Genomic DNA, 27,560 nt, shown 5'->3' with positions numbered 1-27,560 from the left:
TTGTACTTACCTGCATTAACATTTCCTGCAAATGTATAATAACCAGTTACAGTCTGATCACGTGACTTCGAAAGAATTACATCATACAAATCAATCACACTGATGTTATTAATTCTATCTGGAGCAAATATTTTCTTCACTTCCATAGGCTGGAGGAAAGTCTTGACTCCATCAATCTTCCCACTAAAATTCCTTTGCACAACCTGAAACAGATGATGAGAATAAAAATTTGTTCCATTTAGTACATTGAATGAAAAACTATGGTAAATGTTATTACATATACATACATACTACACTTTTCACGGAGAAAAACATACACAGATTTAGTGCAATTAATATTATTACTGTACATGGTATTATGCAAAGCATGATTGTAACAAACAAGAACTCATATTGTAACAAAGGTTACATGAAAGAGATGCACATATGTGAATTGCTGTGAGCATCTGATGAGGGTCAAATAAACCTAGGAGGTGGCATGGAAGTTTTTATTAGCACAGAATTTCAAACCTTTTGAGAATTAATTCATTTTATGTCTATTGTAAGATCCAAGTGCAATTTGCTTCCATATGTAATGCTAATTATTTCCCATTAAAAAACAGTTCAAGACTCAAAGATCAGATGCATATCTCCCTAAAGAGGAGACAATGTAAGCTTAATAGTACAAGTGTTACTCTAAAGCTTAAAAAATCTATGATTATTTTCTAAAACTGCATTTTTTACTTCACTGAACCTCATGTTCAGTATACATATAAGGACCATGTATAACAGTACAACTCTGTGGTGTATTGTACTTACATTAAGAAGATGAGAATTCCAATCCTTGTCATTAACTTGTGAAAATTCTGCTTTGCCAAGAAAGTCCAAGGTTTCACTAACAACCACAGGACCCGTGATGTACTGTGTTCCAGATGATCTCTTTAAAGCCTTCGATAATACTTCTTTAAGATCTATTCCATCAATTTTCCCATTAACAAAGACCTCGTTAACTGAAACATATAAGTACAAAACTGAAAACTTCACACACAAATCTATTTGCTAATAAAATTGATAAAAAATCTATTATTATTAATTATTATTATTATTATTATATTATGATGTACGTACTATTATTATTTCCTTTTTTTTGGTTTATCTAGTCATCCTATTTGACTGCATGGTTTTTGGCGAGAGGTTCTGGGTTGCATCCTGCCTCCTTAGGAGTCCATCATATCTAGTTTTTCTAGGTTCCTTTTCAAGGATCTTGGGATCGTGACTAGTGTTCCTATGATTATGGGTACAATTTCCTTTGACATATCCCATAACCTTCTTATTTCTATTTTCTGGTCTTGATACTTGAGAATCTTTTCTCATTCTTTCTCTTCTACTCCAGTGTCCATGGTATTATGACATCAATGAGTGATATTTTCTTCTTGATTTTGTCAATCGTCACATCTGGTCTATTGGCATATATCACCCTACCTGTTCTGATACCATAGTCCAAAAGGATCTTTGCCTGATTATTTTCTATTACTTCCTCAGGTTGGTGTTTGTACCACTTATTACTGCAAGCTTGCTGCTGTATCTTGCACAGGCTCCAGTGGAGGGCTTTTGCTACTGAATCATGCCTCTTTTTGTACTGGTTCTGTGCAAGTTCCAGTCATTTGCTTGCTATGTGGTTTATGTTCTTGTTTTCCATATACACTTCCTGCACATGGGTGAGATGTTATTCCCATCTATCGTTCTTTGGACATATATCTGGTTCTTAGAGCCTTGTCTTGTGCCACAGTTAGCATTCCTTCTGTTTCCTTCTTGAGTTCTTCCCTTTGTAGCCAGTGCCACGTTTCATCGCTGGCCACTTCTTTGGTCTGTCTCATGTACTGTCCATGCATTGGTTTGTTGTGCCAGTCCTCTGTTCTGTCTGTCATTCTCCTGTCTGTATATTTCTGGGTCTTCGTCTACTTTTATCAGTCCTTCTTCCCATGCACTCCTTAGCCACTTGTCTTCACAGGTTTTCAGATAGTGACCCAGTGCTCTGCTCTCAATGTTGATGCAGTCCTCTATGCTTAGTAGCCCTCTCCCTCCTTCCTTTCGTGTTGTATAGTCTGTCTGTATTTGCTCTTGGGTGTAGTGCTTTGTGTACTGTCATGCGTTTCCTAATTTTCTGGTCTAAGCTGCAGAGTTCAGCCTTCATCCACTCCACTACTCCTGTGCTGTATCTGATTACAGGTAATGCCCATGTGTTTATGGTTTTCATCATATTTCTGGCATTGACATTTGACTTGAGTATCACCTAAGTCTCTGCATTTATTCTTTCCTGATCTTTGATTAATTGATTATAAAATTTAGGTCTTGAGGACCAAGCACCAGTACCCATCAGGATTATCCGGTGCCATTCTTTCCAGATCGTGTCCTTCATCTCTTGGTATTTTATATCCTCTCCTATTATTCCCCGGTATTTGTATCCTGTCTCATCTATGTGTTTAATGCTATTCCCATCTGGTACCTTTATCCCTTCAGCCTTGTTACTGTAATACAAGGAAGGTGCATTGACTTCAGGTAACACTCTTTATGTATGTTTAAAGCACTTACATTTTTTTTACACAAACTGAAGGGGAGAGGGCAACATTTCACATGCTTGCAAGCAAGCACACCACACTTTTTTTTTTTTTTGAGGGTCAAAACATTCTGAAGAGCAGGGCTTTCATATGGTTCAAAACATTCTGAAGAGCAGGGCTTTCATATGGTACCAAGTTGAAATCGATATGCTTCCTAGAAGCAGAGTAATTGATAATAAACTTTAGAAGCATTTTTCTCATTTCTAAAAAAAGTGGTGCCTGAGCCTCTGTGGTTTTTAGTTGCCCAAATAAGTTTCAATATAAGAATATCTATACAAGGTTATCTTCTTCCCTGCTGTCAAATACTGGGTTCATATTTAGGTACTTATAGAAGCTTGGCTGTCTGTCAGAAATGGGATGCTGAAATGCCCTACTTCAGTTCAACAACAAAGATCTCAGGTAAAAATTTCTGAATAAGCAGTTCTAAAAGGAAAATAAACAACATATATGACTACATAAAATAATCACCAATTTGGGCAAAAATTACTCTAAACAGAAAGAAAAACTGTCTCTCAGATTCGTTCACACAAAGTTTGTGAAATTACCAATATATACATACTAGTCTGGCTGTAGATTCAATAACATGTAAGGGAACAGGTAGCACACTGAAAACACACTCAGAGTAGTTCAGCAATAAACACACCTGCACTTAACTAGCTCAACTAGGTTGATATGCAGCAAATTATACACTTCAGCTGTCACTGAATAGTCATGGAAAAATTAAAATTCTATCATCAGGCCTATGGTTGCATGTGACCCCAAACAGCCTGACTCAGCCATCGTAAAAAAAAAATATTTTTATATAAGTGAAGTTTCCAACACGCACTTCAAAAGAATGGGAGAATGCACAAAGCTTTGACAAGATGGGATACTTGGCCTGGAAACAACGAGACTACTTTGCTAGGATAGCCAGGCAAGCATCAGTGGTATTCATTTCAGCACCCACATGCATAGAACAGTTAATTAATGGACTATCCAGTAGAGTATGAAGTCTGGTTTGTATCTTTCTGGACAAAGTAAAATCCAGTAAGTAACAAAATCTACTACCTTAACCCATCTAGTAAAAGTAACAGTGTAGTTTGAGCTGAAGATGAGAAGTTATAATCAACTCAAAACATTATAGAATAAAATAAATGAACTTTTAACAGTTAATTTAACATTTGAACCAACATAAAGTAAATGACAAAAACAAAGCAAATTCAGTTTTAAAACAAAGCTTGCTATCTCTGATAGTTCAACAAAATCATTTATGACAAACCTCATGACTCGTAGAGCTTGCTCAAAGGATTTGTTATTCAGCAAGAGGTAAAAATTGGAATGAGTTAAGTTGGAAGAAGTGGGACAGCTTGGTGGGAGAACACCAAAGGGAATAGAACAAAACATAAAAACAGAAAATTAGTTAGCAACTGAGGGTCACACAATGATGCTCTGTTCAAAAGATCCTTAACAATGTCTACAGACTTCAAGGGTTACAGCTAACAGCGAGTCTTGTACGACACACTGGAGTTGATACTGAATGGATTACTGTCCTTTAAATCATGGCTGCTTTGCATACTCCTTTTTACTTGTCAAGTATGCTTAAATAAGGTTTACTTCCAACATATCATCAAGTTATCTGATGAAAAAAATCATATTTCCATAGATTTCCCTACAAACCTTGCAGAATTTCACTTGCAATAATAACACTTATACTGTGGTAACATTTGCAGTAAAAATCTAAGCTGTGCAGTCGGCAGTAACCACTCTACCTGGCACAGATGGCTAAGATTAAAGAAATTCTAAGGATTAAAGAAAATTTTTTTTAAGTATTGCATATTGCAAATGAAGAAATGTACATTAACCCTTAAACGCCTATTGGACGTATTTTACGTCTAGATAAATTGTCTGTCAGGTGCCGATTGGACATATTTTACGTCAACATAGAAAAGTTTTTTTTTAAAATTCGCGGAAAAATACTTATATATCTACCAGCCGAAAACTTTTGAATCACGTGCCTTGGGGGATGCTGGGAGTTCCAGATCAAGGTGTTGTTTTGTTTAAAATAGTTACGCAGGCGCGCAAGCGCGAATTTCTTTTCTTATCGCACCAAAAAGTATCAGTGACACATCTCAGAAATTATTTTGTCACTTTGACATAATTTTTGCACCATGTTAAATTAGCGGTTACATGGAGTATTATACATGAAAATGTGTGCAATTTTATGTAGAATACAACAATAAAATACTCATGATCGTAGCTTTTATCAGTTTTGAAATATTTTCATATAAATAACGATAAGTGCCAAAATTTCAACCTTCGGTCAACTTTGACTACCGAAATCGTCAAAAAACGCAATTGTAAGCTAAAACTCTTATATTTTAGTAATATTCAATCATTTACCTTTATTTTGCAACAAATTAGAAGTCTCTAGCACAATATTTTGATTTATGGTGAATTTATGAAAAAAAACTTTTCCTTACGTCCCTGCGGTAACTCTTCCGAAAAAATCATACGTGCGATTGTTGTAATGTTTGCACCATTTTAAATTAGCCGTTGCATAAAGTTTTATATATGGAAATGTGCGCAATTTCATGCAAAATACAACTACAAACAACCCATGGTTGTAGCTTTTATCAGTTTTGAAATATTTTCATATAAATAATGATAAGTGCCAAAATTTCAACGTTCGGTCAACTTTAACTCTACCGAAATGGTCAAAAAATGACAATGTCAAAAATTGCATTTTTCCTAATTATACAAACCTGAGGTCCTTTAACAATAGGAAGGTATCTAGCGGCAGCTGGAACGGTCGTAAGCTTTGAACAAGGGAGTTCGGTAGTTAACTGCTTGTCCGACAGTGCGCGCGCCTGGGAGGTGAAGAATCACTTTTACTTTAGGCCCATGCAAAAAAACGCAGTGATGGGTGGCATGAGGTGGGACTATATGTAAAGGACCTCAGGATTGTATAGTTAGGAAAAATGCAATTTTCGACAAATTGTCATTTGTTCCGATACATTATACAAACCCTCGGTCCTTTAACAATAGGAAGACTCACTTCTTGGTGGAAGGAATCTGAGTCTTTGTGAACAGACTGGTGTTCGCCCAACCTTGGAATGCCTCCCTGGTCATAAGAGCGAGGGAGGGATCCAAGCCTCTTTCCGATTGATCGGGGTGTGCACCGCAGGATCAATGGTCAGACCTCTGGACCAAGTACTAAGAGAGAGGCAAGCATATCTCTTCGTACCAGCAAGCAAGAACTTGTTCCTGTTTGCAAGAGGAAACAAAGTTATGGGTTTGTCTCTTGTTGGCATCCCCTTCCCACCCCTTGTTGGAGAAGTGGTGGATATTTACTCCTATCCTTAATGAAAAGGATAGGATGGGGCTCGGTCGAGTAGCTTACCTGCATCTCTTCCACTTCCAGCGTAGTGACGATCGTGTCCCTCTGCCCACAGGTAAAGGGAGAGAAAGATGGGGAAGAGAAGCCAGTCGCACTCTCATTCACTCATTCATTCCTACAGTCACACCAGGAATCGATGCTGTTCTGCCTGCTTGGGTGCTGGGTAAGCTACACAACGTGTTGAGCAGCCACCACAGGTCCCAAGGAAAAAGTATCCAAGGACTTGTGGGCAATATCCTGAAGGTAGAAGGACGTGAAGGTAGTCTGGTTGGCCCAGACACCTGCCTTCAGGACCTGCGCCACGGAGAAGTTCTTGCGAAACGCAAGCGAAGAACCAATACCTCTGACTTTGTGGGCTCTCGGACGAAGGGTACGGATGTCGTCACTACCATCAGTTTCGTACGCCCTCCTGATCACCTCACGCAGCCAGAAAGAAAGTGTGTTGTTGGATACTTACTTCTTGGTCACCGCAGTGCTAACGAAGAGGCGTCGACACTCAGGCCTGAGGTGTCGAGTTCTCTTCGGATAGCGCCGTAGCGCCCTTACAGGACAAAGCAGCATCTCATCTGTATCGTTGTCGGTGAAATCCATTAGGGATGGGATTGTGAAAGACTCGAACCTGTCGTCAGGGATCGACGGATTCTGAGTCTTGGCCACGAAGTTCGGGACGAAATCGAGCGTCACAGATCCCCATCCCCTGGAATGCTTTACATCGAAAGACAGACCATGAAGTTCCCCTACTCTCTTCGCCGATGCCAGGGCCAGCAAGAAGAGGGTCTTGAGGGTCAGATCCCTGTCTGATGACTCTCGGAGTGGCTTGAATGATCTTCGAGTCAAACTCCTAAGGACGAGAGTCACGTCCCACTCAGGGGGCCTGAGTTCCCTGGGTGGGCAAGACCTTTCGAAGCTCCTCATAAACAAGGAGATCTCGAAGGAATTCGAGATATCCAGTCCCCTCAGTTTTAGGACCAGTGCCAGGGCGGCTCTATATCCTTTGACTGTGGGGACGGAGAGGAGCTTCTCTCGGCGAAGAAAAACGAGGAAATCCGCTACCTGCTGAAGAGTGGCTCTGAGAGGAGATAGACCCAATCTACGACACCAACCACAGAAGACAGCCCACTTTCCTTGGTACACAGCTGCAGAGGACTGTCGGACGTGTCCAGCCATCTCTGTTGCTGCGCTGCAAGAAAAGCCTCTTGTTCGCAAGAGATGGTGGATAACAGCCAGCCGTGAAATTGTAGGGACTGGACTGTTCGGTGGTACTGTTCAACGTGTGGCTGGGCTAGAAGGTTGTGCCAAGGGGGAATCTCTCTCGGTGCTTCCGCAAGCAGAGCCAGCAGGTCCGGATACCAAACGGCTTGAGGCCATTTGGGAGCCACCAGGATCATCCTGAGATTCGGGGTGGTCAGCACTCGGCTGATCACCTTGCGAATCAGACAGAAGGGAGGAAAGGCGTACGCGAAGAGGTTGTCCCACGGGTGTTGAAGACCGTCCTCTGCAGCTGCCCATGGGTCCGGCGCAGCTGAAAAGAAAACCTGGAGTTTTCTGTTGTGCCGGGTGGCAAACAAGTCTACGACTGGACGCCCCCCCACAGGTTGAAGAGCCTTTCCGCCACGTCTGGGTGTAGAGACCATTTGGTTCCTATCACCTGATCCCGACAGCTGAGCTTGTCTGCTACTACATTCTTCTTGCCTGGAATGTAGCGTGCTGACAGCTCTATTGAGTGAGCCACGGCCCACTCGTGCACCTGCACAGTCAACTGGTGCAACAGGAGAGACACTAGGCCCCCCCTGTTTGTTGACGTATGCCACTACTGTGGTGTTGTCGCACATCAACACCACTGAGTGTCCCATCAAGCAGTCCTGAAACTCTTGGAGGGCGTAAAACGCCGCCTTAAGTTCCAGAACATTGATGTGAAGGTGCTTGTCGTGATGGTCCCACACACCTGCAGTCAGCAACTCCTCCAGGTGTGCGCCCCATCCCTCGGTTGATGCGTCTGAAAACAGCAACATCTCTGGGGAGGGGGGCGGGGGGGGGGGGGGGGTGCATAGGGGAACTCTGCTTAAGAGGTTCCTGTCGTCGAGCCACCAGGCTAGGTCCTGCCTTACCTCCTCCGTGAGGGACACGGGGAAGTACAGTGGATCCTGAGCCTGTGACCAACTCTCCTTTAGTCTCCACTGGAGAGACCGCAGGTGAAGACGTCCGTGAGGAACTAACTTCTCGAGTGATGACAGGTGGCCGATCACGACTTGCCATTGCTGAGCTGACTGTTCCTGTCGAGACAGAAATCGGTCGGCTGCCTCCCTGAATCTGCTGATCCGCAAGCCTGCGGGGAAGACTTGCCCTGCTACCGTGTCGATCAGCATACCCAGGTACTTCATCCTCTGCTTGGGTTCGAGATCAGACTTCTCGAAGTTTACCACGATCCCCAGATCGCGGCAGAACCTCAGGAGTTGATCCCTGTCCCGTAGCAACTGCGAGCAGGAGCTTGCCAGGACTAGCCAATCGTTGAGATATGACAATTTGTCGAAAATTGCATTTTTCCTAACTATACAAACCTGAGGTCCTTTAACAATAGGAAGTAGCTAGCGGCAGCTGGAACGGTCGTAAGCTTCGAACAAGGGGAGAACGGTAGTTAACTGCTTGTCCGATCGTCACTGGGAGGTAAACAAATCACTTTTGCTTTTGGCCCATGCAAAATACGCAGAGTGAGGGGTGGCATGAGGAGGGACTATATGTAAAGGACCTCAGGTTTGTATAGTTAGGAAAAATGCAATTTTCGACAAATTGTCATTTGTTCCGATACGTAATACAAACCCTCGGTCCTTTAACAATAGGAAGACTCACTTCTTGGTGGGAGGAATCTGAGTCTTTTGATGAACAGACTGGTGTTCGTCCATCCTTGGAGTGCCTCCCTGGTCGTAAGAGCGAGGGAGGGATCCAAGCCTCTGTCCGATTGATCGGGGTGTGCACCGCAGGATCAATGGTCAGACCTCTGGGCCGGGTACTAAGAGAGAGGCAAGCATATCTCTTCGTACCAGCATTGTAAGAACTTGTTCCTGTACAGGAGCAAATATAAAGTCATGGGTTTGTCTCATGTAGGCATCCACTTCCTCCCCTTGTAGGAGAAAGTGGTGGATATACGCTCCTATCCCTAGTGAAAGGGATAGGATGGAGCTCGGTCGAGTAGCTTACCTGCATCTGACTCCCTTCCAGCGTGGTGACGACCGTATCCCTCTGCCCACAGGTAGAGGTAGAGAAAGATGGTGAAGAGAAGCCAGTCACACTCTCATTCGCTCATTCATTCTCCCAGTCATACCAGGAATCGATGCTGTTCTGCCTGCTCGGGTGCTGGGTAAGCTTACACAACGTGTTGAGCAGCCACCACAGGTCCCAAGGAAAAAGTATCCAAGGACTTGTGGGCAATATCCCGAAGGTAGAAGGACGTGAAGGTGGTCTGGTTGGCCCAGACACCTGCCTTCAAGACCTGCGCCACGGAGAAGTTCTTACGGAACGCTAAGGAGGGTCCGATACCTCTGACTTCGTGGGCTCTCAGTCGGAGCGTAAGGATGTCGTCGCTACCATCAGCCTCGTACGCTCTCCTGATCACCTAACAATAGCCCCCCAGAAAAGAAAAGCGGTTCTTCTTGGGAAAACTTCTTTCTTCTTTCTTTGGTTTACCCCGGTTGTCTAACGAAGAGGCGTTCGACACTCCAGGCTGAGGTGTCGAAGTTCTCTTCAGATAGCGCCGTAGCGCCCTCACAGGACAAAGCAGCATCTCATCCGCATCGTTATCGGTGAAGTCCAGAAGGGAGGGGATCGTGAAAGACTCGAACCTGTCGTCAGGGATCGACGGATTCTGAGTCTTGGCTACGAAGTTCGGGACGAAATCGAGCGTCACAGATCCCCAGCCTCTGGTGTGTTTAACATCATAAGAAAGACCATGTAGTTCTCCTACTCTCTTCGCCGATGCCAGGGCCAGCAAGAAGAGGGTCTTGAGGGTCAGATCCCTGTCTGACGACTCTCGGAGTGGCTCGAAGGGTCTTCGAGTCAAACTCCTAAGGACGAGAGTCACATCCCACGCAGGGGGCCTGAGTTCCCTGGGTGGGCAAGACCTTTCGAAGCTCCTCATTAGCAAGGAGATCTCGAACGAGTTCGAGATGTCCAGTCCCCTCAGTTTTAGGACGAGAGCCAGGGCGGCTCTATATCCTTTAACTGTGGGTACTGAGAGGAGCTTCTCTCGGCGAAGAAACACGAGGAAATCCGCTACCTGCTGAAGAGTGGCTCTGAGAGGAGACAGACCCTGTCTACGACACCAACCACAGAAGACGGCCCACTTCCCCTGGTACACAGCTGCAGAGGACTGTCGGACGTGTCCAGCCATCTCTGTTGCTGCGCTACGAGAAAAGCCTCTCGTTCGCAAGAGATGGTGGATAACAGCCAGCCGTGAAGTTGAAGGGACTGGACTGCTTGGTGGTACCGTTCTACGTGTGGCTGGGCTAGAAGGTTGTGCCAATTGGGTAGCTCTCTCGGTGCGTCCGCAAGAAGAGCCAGCAGGTCCGGATACCAAACGGCTTGAGGTCGTTTGGGAGCCACCAGGATCATTCTGAGATTGGGAGTGACCAGCACTCGACTGATCACTTTCCGAATCAGACAGAAGGGAGGAAAGGCGTAAACGAAGAGGTTGTCCCAGGGGTGTTGGAGAGCGTCCTCTGCAGCTGCCCATGGGTCCGGCACGGCTGAAAAGAAAACCTGAAGTTTTCTGTTGTGCCGGGTGGCGAACAGGTCTACGACCGGTCGCCCCCACAGGTTGAAGAGCCTTTCCGCCACATCTTGGTGTAGAGACCATTCGGTTCCTATCACCTGATCCCGACGGCTGAGCTTGTCCGCTACTACATTCCTCTTGCCTGGAATGTAGCGTGCTGACAGCTCTATCGAGTGAGCCGTGGCCCACTCGTGCACCTGCACCGTCAACTGGTGAAGCGGAAGAGACACTAGGCCCCCCTGCTTGTTGACATATGCCACTACTTTGGTGTTGTCACACATCAACACCACTGAGTGTCCCACCAAGCGGTCCTGAAATTCTTGGAGAGCATAGAACGCCGCCTTGAGTTCCAGGACATTGATGTGAAGGTGCTTTTCGTGATGGTCCCACACACCTGCAGTCAGCAACTCCTCCAGGTGTGCGCCCCATCCCTCGGTCGATGCGTCTGAGAACAGCAGCATCTCCGGGGGGGGAGTGCGTATGGGCACTCCTCTTAAGAGGTTCTTGTCGTCGAGCCACCAGGCTAGGTCCTGCCTCACCTTGTCCGTGAGAGCCACGGGAAAGTAAGGAGGATCCTTCGCCTGAGACCAACTCTCCCTTAGCCTCCACTGGAGAGACCGCAGGTGAAGACGCCCGTGAGGGACTAACTTCTCGAGTGACGACAGATGGCCGATCACGACTTGCCATTGCTGTGCTGCCTGTTCCTGCCGAGACAGGAACCGGCCGGCTGCCTCCCTGAATTTGCTGATACGCAAGTCTGCGGGAAAGACCTGCCCTGCTACCGTGTCTATCAGCATACCCAGGTACCTCATCTTCTGCTTGGGTTCGAGATCGGACTTCTCGTAGTTTATCACGATCCCCAGATCGCGACAAAACTTGAGGAATCGATCTCTGTCCTGCAGCAACTGCGAGCGGGAGCTCGCCAGGACCAGCCAATCGTCGAGATACCTCAGAAGACATATCCCGTGCGAATGGGCCCAAGCTGACACCAGAGTGAACACTCGCGTGAACACCTGTGGGGCGGTTGACAGACCGAAACAAAGTGCCCTGAATTGGTACACCGTCCCGTCGAAGATGAAGCGGAGGTACTTTCTGGAGGACTGATGGATGGGTATTTGAAAATACGCGTCCTTCAAGTCCACTGAAAGCATGAAATCGTTCCCCCTGATCGAGTCGAGCACCGAGCGTGCCGACTCCATCGTGAACCGCGTCGTGCGAACGAAGCGGTTCAGGGGAGAGAGGTCTATCACCGGACGCCAGCCCCCCGATGCCTTCTCCACTAGGAAAAGGCGGCTGTAAAAGCCCGATGATTGGTCCTCCACGATCTCTACAGCTCGTTTCGCCACCATGGTCTTGATCTCCTGTCGAAGAGCGTTGTCCTTTGATGATCCCCGGACATAGGTTTGTAGATGGACCGGTTTGGAGATGAGGGGGGGCCGAGACTCGAAGGGTAGCAGATATCCCTCCCGAAGGACGTCTACTATCCAGTTCTCGGCACCGTAGCGCTGCCAAGTTGCCCAATGGCGTCGTCTTCGAGAGCAGAACTCCCAGAGCCGGCCGCTACTTTGGATATTGTGAGGGACCACAAATCCAGCCAAGAGACTGCCTGGAATGCTGCCATAGCGGTAGATTCCAGGGCAAGTGCCTCCTGCTGCGAGAACCAGAGGTTCTCCGACAGGAGCTGCTGCAGGGACACACCTGGAGTCAGCCTTGCTAACTCCGGGTTAACCTGTTTCAGCAGTATCGGGTCTTCCGAAGGCACGTAGAAATGCCTCTGACGCTGTAGAGGAGGAGGAAGCAGCTTGGAAGACTGTCCGGATTTCAGCGAATCCTCTCGCCCTGAGACGAGATTCTCGACTTGATCCAGGACCGAGTCTGCAAGCTCCGATCGCGGTAGCCCCACCATCATTTTGGGTTCCTTCTTCGGACCCCAAAATGACTCGAGCCGGGACGTGGGCTCGGCCGGTGGTAGCGGTGATCCTTCCGCAAGGTCATTATGCTGACGAATCAGCTTAATGACTTCTGCAAAATTCCTCTGTATCTCGGGAGTAACCGCGTCTTGCGGAGTAGGCCGTCCAGTCCCTCCAGCAAGAACAGATCCCGAGATACTCCTCCTTCAGAAGGAGGAACAGCGGCAGACCCCTGACGGTTGCCTCCAGCTACTTGCGCGTATGTCCTGGTCGGTCCTAGAACCGTGCCTGGTCCATACGGCGTCATAGCGGGATCGCGGCGCACCTCTCGCGATCACTCCTAGGTACCTCGCTCCTCCCGGTGTAGCCCGAGGAGGTTGAAGGTACAGGAGAGGTAGACCTGACGCTCCCCCCTAGCTCGCTGGCAGGACCAGCGTGCTTGGAGGGCTGCTGCTGATCGTCAACCCGCGGTGGCGATCGAGCAGCAGGCCTAGCCTTGCCGCTCGCCTGGGGCGAGAGGCTCGGCTGAGAACGTTGACGCTGATCTCTAGCGTCAGGCGAGCTGTTGCTGGTTACCGTCTCCGACCGGTCCCGATGGGAGCGGCGGTCAGGTGACCTGCTAGGCTCGCTGTCGCGGTGAGACCGGCGAGCGTCCTCTCGGCGCGTCGAGCCGCTGGTACCAGCCGTGGCTGGTACCAACGGCCGCAGGGACCCCTTCCTCGCCTCAACCCGTGGCTGGTCAGCGACCGTCACGTCAACCCGAGCAGCCAGCTGGTCGCTGTGAGAGCGTCCACTGGCCTGGCGAGAGTCGTCTGCACAACTCTCGCCAGTCTTCTGCTCCGCGCCTCGGTCTTGACGGCGAGCAAGCTCGGGCGTCAAAACTTTGGCTGGACGGTCTCCCGTGGAAGAGCGTCCACTCGGTACTTCTCGCGAACGAGAAGCAGCCGAGACGGATCCTGATTTAGCGGCAGAACCGCTAACACCAGGCGAGGACGTACCAGCCGAGGCTGGTACTCCTCTGGTCCCCGTCGTCGTCTTCTTTGCAGAGGAAGAGACGGGCCCCGTTCCCGAAGGAACAGGAGGACCAGCAGAAGAGCGAGACGGGCCCTTAGAAGATCCCGAAGGAGTCTTCTTAGGGGGGGAGGAGGCAGCCTTCTTCTTCTTCGGCTTGGTAGCCTTAGAAGTCGAAGGGGAAGAGGAGGCAGCAGACGACGAAGAAGACGACGAAGACGACGACGACACCTTCCTCTTCTTCCTCCTCTTCTTCGCCAGGCTCCGCAGGACAGACGTCAGGTCTTCCATCCAGGAGGGAGCCGGGGCAGTTGCCGAAGCAACAGGGCCCGACTGCACCTGTCCGGAAGGACCTGAGACTGTAGCAGCACCACCAACAACAGGAGCGACAGGAGCAGGGACAGGAACAGCAGGAACAGCAGGAACAGCAGGCACAGCAGCGTCTGAAATAAAAGGAGCAGCAGGGACAGCAACAGGTATGGCAGGTACGGCAGGAACCACAGGAGAGCCAGGCGTCCTGTCGGCAGCTACCGTCATTCTTGGCACTGGCGGCAGGTCTAGGGGAGTACTCTTAGGGCAGCGGAAGTCCGGGGTCGGCAGCACAAAGAAACCAGGTGGCGGTGGCACCGTCCTCTTTGACACGGCAGTAATGGGTTTGTGTACCGCAGCTGTAGGCGTCACCGTCATTACATGCGGCGTATACACTAGATGCGGTGGCATGTCATAGGCTGGTGTTGTGATAGTGGTAGTGGTAGTGGCCACCACACCATGTGTGACCACTGCCGACCCCGCCAACCGCTGAATCAACCCCTGAATGCTTGGCACTCCCTGCAGCCCCAGCGACTCCCACACCTGTCCAAGGTCGTCCTTCACTGGTGGCACATCTGCAGAAGCAACAGTCGGGTTAGTAAGAGGGGTTCCCTCGCGCCTTGGGGGAGACGAACCCCACCCAGAGCGGACGGAAGACCCCGAATACAACTGGACGTCCGGGTAGCGGGCGCCCTCCTCCACACTCGACGGATCGAGCGAGGAGAAGGACTCCGCTACCCCCCCCGCAGGGGAAGGCGCGAAACGTGGGGGCTGACCGGGAGGCAGGAAGGAAGACGAAGTGTCAGTTACCAAAGGAGTCACTGGAGAGCTTTTCGATGACTTCTTTGGAGGCCTAAGTCTCTTCCTGCCCTCGTACAGAACCCACTGCGCCTCGGACCAATTCATACAAGTAATACATGGCTCGTCCTGGGAGCATTCTCGCCCCCGGCAACGAGTACACACCTCATGCGGATCCACGTCCACAAAAGATCTAAATCCGCCGCATCTACGCCCCTCCAGCCCGGGACACACACTACGGGCGACTGGGGGGCGCGGCAAAATCTCCATTTCTTGATCACTCATGATTCAGTCAATGCAATAAAAAAATGCAATAAAGTACTTACAATTCATATACCACACTAACAAACCAGAAAGAGGGCTGAATTAATCAAAGCAACGACAATAGCGGGCAGAGCGATGACGAACACGTCCTGTCTCCACACGGCCGAAAGCAAAAGTGATTTGTGCCGCGCGACGATCGGACAAGCAGTTAACTACCGTTCTCCCCTTGTTCGAAGCTTATGACCATTCCAGCTGCCGCTAGCTACTTCCTATTGTTAAAGGACCGAGGGTTTGTATTACGTATCGGAACAAACCTCAAAAGACGTATCCCGTGCGAATGGGGCCAAGCAGACACCAGAGAACACTCGCGTGAACACCTGTGGGGCGGTTGAGAGACCGAAGCAAAGTGCCCTGAATTGGTACACCGTCCCGTCGAGGATGAAGTGGAGGTACTTCCTGGAGGATTGATGGACCCCGGGTATCTGAAAATACGTGTCCTTCAAGTCCACTGAAAGCATGAAATCGTTCTCCCTGATGGAGTCGAGCACGGAACGTGCCGTCTCCATCGTGAACCGAGACTGGCGAACGAATTGGTTCAGGGGAGAGAGATCTATCACTGGGCGCCAGCCCCCCGAAGACTTCTTCGCCAGGAAAAGGCGGCTGTAGAAGCCCGGTGACCGATCTCTGACGATCTCTACAGCTCATTTGCTCAGCATGGTCTGTATCTCCTGTCGAAGAGCGATGTCCTTTGATGAACCCTAGACGTAGGTCTAAAGATGGACCGGGTTGGAGGTGAGGGGTGGCCGAGATTCGAAGGGTAGTAGATATCCCTCCCGAAGGACGTCTACTATCCAGGTCTCGGCACCGTAGCGCTGCCACGTTGCCCAATGGCTCGCTAGGCATTCCCCCACTTCTGGCAGCAGGGGAGGGGGAACGCCATCCCTAGCGTTTCCCACCTCTCTTCGACTTCTTCCCTGCTCCTCCTCGGGGAAAAGAGGGCTGGGAGAGGGGCTGATGTCGACCTCCCCTGACAGAAGTAGAAGGAAGAGTCTTTCCTCGGGGCTTAGAAGGCGCAACCGTCTTAGCGGCCGAGGAAGCGCTAGCTAAACTCTTTGGTTTAGCCGCAGTAGCTCGAGGCTTCCCACAAGCCTTCGAGACTGCCTAGTGAACCAGGCGGTCACTGTCATCAGTGCGCCGCCTCTCCACCGCAGCGTCCACCATCTCTCCAGGAAAGAGAGAGGAGGAACTCCTAATGTGTCCGTTGCGAAGTCCGAGTGCCGCCTCGTGCCCAGCCCCCTGGTTACTCGTGTAAGGACTGTGTCCCTACGACAAAGCACCAGGTTGGCTCACAGGTTTGCCGTCTGGTGGGCGAGGTAGGAAATGGCCCTACCTCCAGACTGACAGTCTCTCCTGAAAGCCGGGTCTTCCTCAAGAGCAGAACTCCCGGAGTCGGTCGCGACTTTGGATACTGTGAGGGACCACAGATCCAACCAAGAGATCGCCTGAAACGCCGCCATAGCGGTTGATTCCAGGGCAAGTGCCTCCTGCTGCGAGAACCAGAGGTTCTCCGACAGGAGCTGCTGCAGGGACACACCCGGAGTTAGCCTTGCTAGTTCCGGGTTAACCTGTTTGGGCGGCATCGGATCTTCTGATGGCACATAAAAACGCCGCTGACGCTGTAGAGGAGGAGGAAGCAGCTTCGATGACCTGCCTGACTTCAGTGAATCCTCCCATCCGGAAATGAGAGACTCCACCTGGTCCAGGACAGAGTCAGCCAGCTCTGACCGCGGCAGACCCACCGTCGGTTTGGGTTCCCTCTTCGGGCCCCAAAACGACTCGAGCCGGGACATGGGCTCGGATGGTGGGAGCGGCGATCCTTCCCCAAGGTCGTTGTGCTAACGAATCAGCACAATGACCTCGGCAAAGTTCCTCTGGATCTCCGGAGTGACAGCGTCTTGAGGAGTAGGACCGTCCAGTCCCTCCAGCAAGAGCAGCTCCCGAGACCCTCCTCCTTCAGAAGGAGGAACAGCATCGGACCCCTCTCGGTCTCCTCCTGTCACTTGCGCGTACGTCCTGGTCGATCCTAGGGCCGTGCCTGGTGAGTACGGCATCGTGACGGGATCGTGAGGGGCGCGCCTGGGTACCTCGCTCTTCCCGGCGTATCCCGAGGAAGTTGAAGGTACAGGAGAGGCAGACCTGACACACCCCCCTCGCTCACTGGCAGAACCAGTGTGCTTGGAGGGCTGCAAATGATCACCAACCCGCAGTGGGGATCGGTCTGCAGGCCTGGTCGCACCGCTCACCTGTGGCAAGTGGCTTGACTGAGCACAGCGACCCCGGTCCCGTGCGTCAGATGAGCTGCTGCTGGTCCCCATATCCGCCCGGTACCTGTGGGAGCGGCGGTCAGGGGATCTGCTGCAGAGATCACTGTCGCGGTGAGACCGGTGCGCGTCCTCGCGGCGCGTCGAACCGCTGGTACCAGCCGAGGCTGGCGCCAACGATCGGGGGGACCTCTTCCCAGCCTCAACCCGTGGCCGGTCAGAGACCGTCACGTCAACCCGAGTTACCAGCTGGTCGCTGCGAGAGCGACCGCTGGCCTGGCGAGAGTCACCTCAGCGGCTCTCACCAGCTTTCTGCTCCGTGCCGTGGTTCGTGCGCCGAGCGAACTCTGGCGTCAAAACTTTGGCTGCACGGTCTCCCACGGGAGACCATACACTCGGAACCTCTTGTGAACGAGAGGCCGAGCTGGTACCTGGCTTAGCGGCAGTGCCGCTAACACCAGGCGAGGAAGTACCAGTGGTAGCCAGTACCCCTCTGGTCCCAGTCTTCTTCCTTGCGGAAGGAGAGACGGGCCCTGTTCCCGAAGGAGCAGGAGGACCAGCAGAAGGACCCCCCATGGGACGGGCCCTTAGAAGGTCCCGAAGGAGCCTTCTTAGGGGGGGAGGAGGCAGCCTTCTTCTTCTTTGGCTTGGTACCCTTAGAAGTCGAAGGGGAAGAGGCGGCAGCAGACGATGAAGACGACGACGAAGACGACGACAACACCTTCCTCTTCTTCTTCGTCAGCTCACTTGCCGAAGCAACACGGCCCGGCTGCACCTGTCCGGAAGGACCTGAGTCTGGGGCAGCATCACCGTGGACAGGAACGACGTGGGCAGGAGCGGGAACAGCGGGAACAGCAGGAGCGGCGAGAGCGGCTGGGCCAGCAGCAGGAACAGCGGTAGCAGCAGGTACGGCAGGCAAGTCAGGTAACCCAGGAGGCTTAGCTTCAGCCACCGACATCCTGGGTACCGGTGGCAGGTCCAGGGGAGAGCTTTTCAGGCAGCGGAAGTCTGGGGTCGGCAGCACAAAGAACCCAGGTGGAGCGGCACACCCCTCCTCGATACTGCAGTGATCGGCCCTTGCACGGCGGCTGTCGGCGTCACCGTCGTCACATGCAGGGTATACACAAGGTGAGGAGGGGCAGCGTACCCTCGGGTAGAGATCGTTGTTGTGGTGGTCATCGTTCCATGGGTGACCGCCCCAGACCCCGCCAGATGTTGAATCAACCCCTGGATACTGGGCACGCCCTGCAGTCCCAGTGATGCCCACACCTGCCCAAGGTCGTCTCCCACGGAAGATGCACCTGCGGAAGCCACAGTCAGGTAAGTCTGAGGGGTACCCTCTCGCTTCGGGGGGGACGAACCCCACCCCGAGCAGACGGAAGACCCCGAATACAGCTGGATCGACGGATCGAGCGAGGAGAAGGACTCCGAAACCACCCCACGCAGGGGGAAGATGCCAAACATGGGAGCTGAGCAGGGGGTAGGAAGGATGACAAGGTATCCGTAACCAAAGGAGTCGCTGGGGAGCTTTCCGACGACTCCTTGGCAGGCCTTTGCTTCTTCCTACCCTCATACAAGCCCCACTGCACCTCAGACCAATTAACACACACAATACATGGCTCGGCCCGAGAGCATTCACGCCCTCGGCACCGACTACACAATTCATGTGGATCCACATCAAAGAATGAGCGAAATCCGCCGCATTTACGCCCCTCCAGCCTGGGACACACACTACGGGCGACCGGGGGCCGCGGCGAAAGCTCCAATTCTTGATCCATAATTATTCACTTTAATGAAAAATGAAAAAAGAATACTTACTGATTCACTTTCACTACCAAACAAACCAGTCAAAGAGAAAATAATATCCAAGCATACGACTATGTAGCAGGCAGAGAGCGATGGCAAACAACGTCCTCACACCACACGGCCGAAAGCAAAAGCGATTCTTCACCTCCCAGGCGCGCGGCGCACACACTGTCGGACAAGCAGTTAACTACCTAACTCCCTTGTTCGAAGCTTACGACCGTTCCAGCTGCCGCTAGTTACCTTCCTATTGTTAAAGGACCGAGGGTTTGTATAACGTATCGGAACAAACGCAATTGTAAGCTAAAACTCTTATATATTAGTAATATTCAATCATTTACCTTCATTTTGCAACAAATTGGAGGTCTCAAGCACAATATTTCGATTTATGGTGAATTTATGAAAAAAAAAAAAAAACATTTTCCTTACGTCCGCGCGGTAACTCTTCCGAAAAAATCGTACATGCGATTGTTGTAATGTTTGCACCATTTTAAATTAGCCGTTACATAAAAGTTTTATATATGAAAATGTGCGCAATTTTATGTAGAATACAACAAAAAATAATTGAAGGTTGTAGCTTTTCTCAATTTCAAAATATTTGCATATAAATCATGATAAATAGAAAAAAACCACGTTCGGTCAACTTTGACTCTACCGAAATGGTTGAAAAACGCAATTGTAAGCTAAAACTCTTACAGTCTAGTAATATTCAGTCATTTATCTTCATTTTGAAATAAATTTTAAGTCTCTAGCACAATATTTAGATTTATGGTGAATTTAAAAAAAAAACTTTCCTTCCCTCCGCGCGCGGATTCTCCGCCGCAAATCTCCGAAATGCATACGTCGCATTCTCGGAATATTTGCTCCATTTCACATTAGGCATTTCATAGAGTTTTATATATGAAAATGTGCACAATTTCATGTAGAATACAACAAAAAATAAATTAAGGTTGTAGCTTTCCTCATTTTTGAAATATTTGCATATATAAAATATATTAAAAAATTTTGACATTCGGTCAACTTTAACTAGTCCGAAATGGTTGAAAACTGCAATTTTAAGCTAAAACTCTTACAGTATCGTAATATTCAATCATTTATCTTCATTTTGAAACAAATTGGAAGTCTCTAGAACAATATTTAGATTTATGGTGAATTTTTGAAAAAAGAATTTTTACGTCCGCGCGTTACGAATTCATTATCATTTTGTGATAATATTTTTTCTGTGTTGCTTTGATTGTTTTATAATGTGTTATATACCAAAATGATTGCAATTTAGTGTACAATACAACGAAAAAAAATTACCTCGGTAGCTTTAACCATTTTGCTCACAGCGCGATTTGAATACAATTATATATGAAATTTTGTTTCCGTGCTATCATATATCGCATTATTTATATATGATAATGATATTTTTTTCATTTATGATGGTTGCATACTAAACTTCAGGCAATGACGAAAAAAGGAGCCAAAAATGACAATTTGTCAAAAACTGCATTTTTCCTAACTATACAAACCTGAGGTCCTTTTACAATAGGAAGGTACTAGCGGCAGCTGGATAGGTCGTAAGCTTTCGAACAAGGGGTTCGGTAGTTAACTGCTTGTCCGACAGGCGCGCGCGCGCGACTGGGAGGTAAATAAATCACTTTTGCTTTTGGCCCAAGCAAAAACTGGCAGAGTGAGGGGTGGCATGAGGTGGGACTATGTGTAAAAGGACCTCAGGTTTGTATAGTAGGAAAAATGCAATTTTGGACAAATTGTAATTTGTTCCGACACGGCATACAAACCTTCGGTCCTTTTACAATAGGAAGACTCACTTCTTGGTGGGAGGAATCTGAGTCTTTTGTGAACAGACTGGTGTTCGCCCAACCTTGGAAGCCTCCCTGGTCGTAAGAGCGAGGGAGGGATCCAAGCCTCTGTCCGATTGATCGGGGTGTGCACCGCAGGATCAATGGTCAGACCTCTGGACCGAGTACTAAGAGAGAGGCCAGCGTATCTCTTCGTACCAGCAATGTAAGAACTTGTTCCTGTACAGGAGCAAATATAAAGTCATGGGTTTGTCTCTTGTAGGCATCCACTTCCCCCCCCTTGTAGGAGGAAGTGGTGGATATTCTGCTCCTATCCCTAGTGAAAGGGATAGGATGGGGCTCTGTCATATAGCTCACCTGCATCTCGTCCTCATCCAGCGTAGTGACGACCGTGGCCCTCTGCCCACAGGTAGAGGAGGAGGAAAAGATGGGAAGAGGGAGCCAGTCACTCACTCATTCACACATCCATCCGCACAGTCACACCAGGACTCGATGCTGTTTCAGCCTGCGAGGGTCTGGGTTAGCTACACAACTTGTTGAGCAGCCACCACGGGTCCCAACGGAAAAGGTATCCAAGGACCTGTGGGCAATATCCCGAAGGTAGAAGGAGGTGAAGGTAGTCTGGTTAGACCAGACACCTGCCTTCAGGACCTGCGCCACGGAGAAGTTCTTACGAAACGCCAACGAGGGGCCAATACTTCTGACTTCGTGAGCTCTCGGACGGGACGTACGGATGTCGTCACTACCATCAGCCTCATACGCCCTCCTGATGACCTCACGCAGCCATGAAATGAAATGTTCTTGGATACTTCTTTCTTGGTTACCCCAGGTGCTAACGAAGAGCGTCGACACTCAGGCCTGAGGTGTCGAGTTTTCTTCAGATAGCGCCGTAGCGCCCTCACAGGACAAAGCAGCATCTCATCCGCATCATTATCGGTGAAGTCCATTATGGAGGGAATCGTGAAAGACTCGAACCTGTCGTCAGGGACCGACGGTTTCTGAGTCTTCGCAACGAAGTTCGGGACGAAATCAAGCATCACAGATCCCCATCCCCTGGAGTGTCGTACATCATAGGAAAGACCATGAAGTTCCCCTACTCTCTTCGCCGATGCCAGGGCCAGCAAGAAGAGGGTCTTGAGGGTCAGATCCCTGTCTGACGACTCTCGGAGTGGCTCGAAGGGTCTTCGAGTCAAACTCCTAAGGACGAGAGTCACATCCCACGCAGGGGGCCTGAGTTCCCTGGGTGGGCAAGACCTTTCGAAGCTCCTTAATTAGGAGATCTCGAACGAGTTCGAGATGTCCAATCCCCTCAGTTTCAGGACAAGCGCCAGGGCGGCTCTGTATCCTTTGACTGTGGGGACTGAGAGGAGCTTCTCTCGGCGAAGAAACACGAGGAAATCCGCTACCTGCTGAAGAGTGGCTCTGAGAGGAGATAGACCCCGTCTACGACACCAACCACAGAAGACGGCCCACTTCCCCTGGTACACAGCTGCAGAGGACTGACGGACGTTTCCAGCCATCTCTGTTGCTGCGCTACGAGAAAAGCCTCTCGTTCGCAAGAGATGGTGGATAACAGCCAGCCGTGAAGTCGTAGGGACTGGACTGCTTGGTGGTACCGCTCGACGTGTGGCTGGGCGAGAAGGTTGTGCCAAGGGGGAATCTCTCTCGGTTCTCCTGCGAGAAGAGCCAGCAGGTCCGGATACCAAATGGCCTGTGGCCATTTGGGAGCCACCAGGATCATCCTGAGATTCGGGGTGACCAGTGCTCGACTGATGATCACCTTGCGAATCAGGCTGAACGGGGGAAAGGCATAGACGAAGAGGTTGTCCCACGGGTGTTGAAGAGCGTCCTCTGCAGCTGCCCATGGGTCCGGCACGGCTGAGAAGAAAACCTGAAGCTTTCTGATGTGCCGGGTGGCTAACAGATCCACGACTGGTCGCCCCCACAGGTCGAAGAGCCTTTCCGCCACGTCCTGGTGTAGAGACCACTCGGTCCCCTATCACCTGAATCCCGACTGGCTGAGTGTGTCTGCTACTACATTCCTCTTCCCTGGAATGTAGCGTGCCGACAGCTCTGAGTGTGCCTCGGCCCACTCGTGCACCTGCCGAGTCAACTGGTACAACGGGAGAGACACTAGGCCCCCTGTTTGTTGACGTAGGCCACTACCGTGGTGTTGTCGCACATCAACACCACTGAGTGTCCCATCAAGCGGTCCTGGAACTCTTGGAGAGCGAGAAACGCTGCCTTGAGTTCCAGTACATTGATGTGAAGGTGCTTGTCGTTCTCGTCCCACACTCCTGAAGTCAGCAACTCCTCCAGGTGTGCGCCCCATCCCTCGGTCGATGCGTCTGAGAATAGCTGCATGTCCGGGGGGGAGTGCGCAGAGGCACTCCTCTTAAGAGGTTCCTGTCGTCGAGCCACCAGGCTAGGTCCTGCCTCACCTCCGGTGTCAGTGACACTGGAAAGCTTGGGGGATCCGTCGCCTGTGACCAACTCTCCTTTAGTCTCCACTGGAGAGACCGCAGGTGAAGACGCCCGTGAGGGACTAACTTCTCGAGTGACGACAGGTGTCCGATCACGACTTGCCATCGCTGAGCTACCTGTTCCTGCCAAGACAGGAAACTGGTTGGGCTGCCTCCCTGAATCTGCTGATCCGCGAGTCTGCGGGGAAGACTCGCCCTGCTACCGTGTCGATCAGCATACCCAGGTACTTCATCCTCTGCTTGGGCTCGAGATCGGACTTCTCGAAGTTCACAACGATCCCCAGATCGCGACAGAACTCGAGTAGTCGATCCCTGTCCTGTAGCAACTGCGAGCGGGAGCTCGCCAGGACTAACCAATCGTCGAGATACCTCATCAGACGTATCCCGTGCGAATGGGCCGAAGCAGACACCAGAGTGAACACTCGCGTGAACACCTGTGGGGCGGTTGAGAGACCGAAGCAAAGTGCCCTGAATTGGTACACCGTCCCGTCGAGGATGAAGCGGAGGTACTTTCTGGAGGACTGATGAATGGGTATTTGGAAATACGCATCCTTCAAGTCCACTGAAAGCATGAAATCGTTCTCCCTGATGGAGTCGAGCACGGAACGTGCCGTCTCCATCGTGAACCGGGTCTGGCGAACAAACCGATTCAGGGGAGAGAGATCTATCACCGGGCGCCAGCCTCCCGTAGACTTTTCCACCAGGAAGAGTCGACTGTAAAAGCCCGGTGACTGATCCGTGACGATTTCTACAGCTCTCTTGCTCAGCATGGTCTTGATCTCCTGTCTCAATGCTACGTCCTTCGATGACCCTGGAACGTACGACTGCTGTTGGACCGGGTTGGAGGTGAGGGGTGGCCGAGATTCGAAGGGTAATAGATATCCCTCCCGAAGGACATCTAAAATCCAGGTCTCGGCGCTGTAGCGCTGCCAAGTTGCCCAATGGCTGGCCAGGCACCCCCCCACTTCCGGCAGCAGGTGAGGGGGAACGCCGTCCCTAGCGTTTCCCCCCTTTCTTCGACTTCTTCCCAGAGCCTCCTCGGGAGAAGGAGGGCTGGGAGGAGGGCTGGTTACGGCTCCCCTTTGCAGAAGTCGAAGAAGACAGAGTCTTTCCACGGGGCTTCGACGCGACTACCGTCTTAGCCGCCGTGGAAGCGCTAGCCGAGCTCTTTGGCTTGGCCGCAGTTCGAGGCTGCCCAGAAGCCTTCGAAACTGCCTGGTGTACCAGACGGTCACTGTCGTCAGTGCGCCGTCTGTCCACCGCAGCGTCCACCATCTCTCCTGGGAAGAGAGACGTGGAACTCCGTAATGGTCCGTTGCGAAGTCCCAATGCCGCTTCACGCCAAGCCGCCCTGGAAACTCGAGTAAGGACAGCGTCCCTACGTCGGAGAACCAGGTTGGCCCACAGGTTTACCGTCTGGTGGGCAAGGAAGGAGATGGCTCTTCCCCCAGACTGGCAAAGTCTCCTAAAGGCCGAGTCATCTTCGGGAGAAATTCCCCCGGAGTTGGCTGCGACCTTAGATACTGTGAGGGACCACAGATCTATCCAGGAGATGGCCTGGAAAGCTGCCATGGCAGTGGATTCCAGGCCGAGTGCCTCTTGCTGCGAGAACCATAGGTTCTCTGACAGGAGCTCTGCGAGACACAGGAGACCCGGCGTTAGCCTGGCTAACTCCGGGTTCACCTGTTTGGGCGGCATCGGGTCCACAGATGGCACGTAAAAACGCCGCTGTCGCAGCAGAGGAGGTGGAAGCAGCTTGCTTGACCTGCCAGACTTGAGAGAACCGTCTTGCCCGGAGACAAGAGATTCTACCTGGTCCAGCACTGAGTCGGCAAGCTCAGACCGCGGCAAACCCACCGTCGGTCTGGGTTCCCTCTTCGGGCCCCAGAACGACTCGAGCCGGGACGTGGGCTCGGATGGTGGGAGCGGCGATCCTTCCCCAAGGTCGTTGTGCTGACGAATCAGCGCAATTACCTCGGCAAAGTTCCTCTGAATCTCAGGAGTGACTGCATCCTGCAGAGTAGGACCATCCAGTCCCTCGAACAGGAGCAGCTCCTGAGATCCTCCCCCCCTCGAGGGGGGGAACAGCGACAGACCCCTCTCGGTCTCCTCCAGCCACTTGTGCATACGACCTGGCCGATCCGAGAACCGTGCCTGGTACGTAGGACGTCGTGGTGGGATCCTGAGGGGCGCACCCCTCACGATCACTCCTCAATACCTCGCTCCTCCCGGTGTAACCCGAGGAGGTTGAAGGTATGGGAGAGGCAGACCTGACGCTCCCTCCTCGCTCGCTGGCAGAACCAGTGGGCTTTGGAGGACTGCAGGCGATCATCAACCCGCGGTGGCGATCGAGCTGCAGGCCTGGTCGAGCCGTCTCGCTGTGGAGAACGGCTGGACTGAGCACAGCGGCCCCGGTCTCGTGTGTCAGAAGAGCTGGTGCTGGTGGCCGTACCCGATCGCTCTCTGTGAGAGTGACGGTCAGGCGACCGGCGAGCTCCACTGTCACAGTGAGACCGGTGCGTATCCTCACGGCGCGTCACGTCGCTGGTACCAGCCGTGGCTGGTGCCGGCGAACGGGGGGACCTCTTCCCAGCCTCAGCCCGTGGCCGGTCGTGGACCGTCACGTCAGCCCGGGTAGCCAGCTGGTCGCCGCGAGAGCGAGAGCTGGTCTGGTGAGTCGCGTGAGCGGCTGTCACCAGTCTTCCGCTCCGTGCCGTGAACCTGACGCTGAGCTGGCTCAGAGGTCTGGTTCCTAGCTGCACGGTCGCTGGTGGGCGACCGTACACTCGGTACCTCTCGCGAACGAGAGGCCGAGACGGATCCTGCTGCCGTGGTCGAACCACTAACAGCAGGCGAGGAAGTGCCAGTGTTAGCCGGCACCCCTCTGGTCCCCGTAGTCTTCTTCCTTGCGGAAGAAGAGACGGGTCCTGCCCCCGAAGGAGCAGGGTGACCAGCGGAAGAACCCCCGTCTCACCGGAGCGAGACGGGCCCTTAGAAGCTCCCGAAGGAGACTTCTTAGGGGGGGAGGAGGCGACCTTCTTCTTCTTAGGCTGTGGAGCCTTAGAAGATGAAGGGGGAGAGGCGGCAGACGACGACGACGACGAAAAAGACGATGAAGACGACGACGACACCTTCCTCCTCTTCCTCTTCTTCTTCGTCAGCTTCCTCAGGACCGATGTCAGATCTGTCATCCAGGGCGGAGCCGGGGCTGCTGTTGCCAAAGCAACAGGGCCCGGACGCACCTGTCCGAACAGATCGGCATCGGGTGCAGCGGCGCCACGAACAGGAACAACGTCAGCAGGTGCAGGCATCACAGGAACAGCAGTGGAGACAGCAGGAACAGATACAGAAACGGCAGCAGTGGTCGGCAACATCACGTCCGTAAACAGCGGCTGGGCAGGTACGGCAGGTACGGCAGGCTGTACAGGCAGACCAGGTGGACGGACCAGCGGCACAGACATCCTAGGTACTGGTGGGAAGTCCAGGGGCGAGCTCTTCGGGCACACGAAGTCCGGTCGAGGCAGCACGGCAAACCCAGGCGGCGGCATCACACTCCCCCGTGGTACGGCGATTGGCCCCTGCACCGATGTAGTTGGTGTAACAGAGACCGCGTGCGGGGTGTACACCAGGTGAGGAGGTGAAGCATAGCCAGGAGTTGACAGGGTCGTGGTAGTGGTCGTCACCGTAGCGTGCGTGACCGCCACAGAGCCAGCGAGATGGTAGAGCAGCCCCTGGACACTCGGCACGCCCTGCAGACCCAACGATGCCCACACCTGTCCGAGGTCGTCCTTCGCGGCAACAGCACCTGAGGAAGCAAAGGTCGGGTGATTAGCAGGATCCTCTACCCGTCCGTGCGATGTAGACGAACGGATAGAGGACCCAGAATACAACTCAACGTCGGGGTATCTCGCGCCCCCCTCTCCACACTCGACAGATCGGGTGAAGGAGAAGAAGGACCTAGAAAACCCCCCGAAGGGGGAAGGCGCCAAACGTGGGAGCTGAGCGGGCGGCAGGAAAGAAGACGAAGTGTCCGTAACCAAAGGAGTCACGGGAGAGCTTTCCGACGACTCCTTTGCAGGCCTTCGCTTCTTCCTACCTTCGTACAAGCCCCACTGCGC

General features: G+C 51.5%; 1 protein-coding gene across 1 annotated transcript in view; it reads right to left on the bottom strand.

The window, feature by feature from the left end:
* Positions 1–27,560, bottom strand: part of LOC135213793 (uncharacterized) — a 293,734-nt gene that overhangs the window by 106,169 nt on the left and 160,005 nt on the right. Inside the window, exons 24-25 of the mRNA XM_064247921.1 lie at positions 799–989; positions 11–203 (exon numbers count right to left, since the gene is read on the bottom strand). Coding sequence (XP_064103991.1) covers positions 11–203; positions 799–989 — 384 coding nt within the window. The remainder of the gene's footprint in view (positions 1–10; positions 204–798; positions 990–27,560) is intronic.

The sequence above is a fragment of the Macrobrachium nipponense genome, chromosome 43, assembly GCF_015104395.2.
Source record: "Macrobrachium nipponense isolate FS-2020 chromosome 43, ASM1510439v2, whole genome shotgun sequence".
Lineage (NCBI taxonomy): Eukaryota > Metazoa > Arthropoda > Malacostraca > Decapoda > Palaemonidae > Macrobrachium > Macrobrachium nipponense.
The sequence above is the reverse complement of the archived record's forward strand: the minus strand, read 5'-3'. Positions and strand labels throughout refer to the sequence as shown.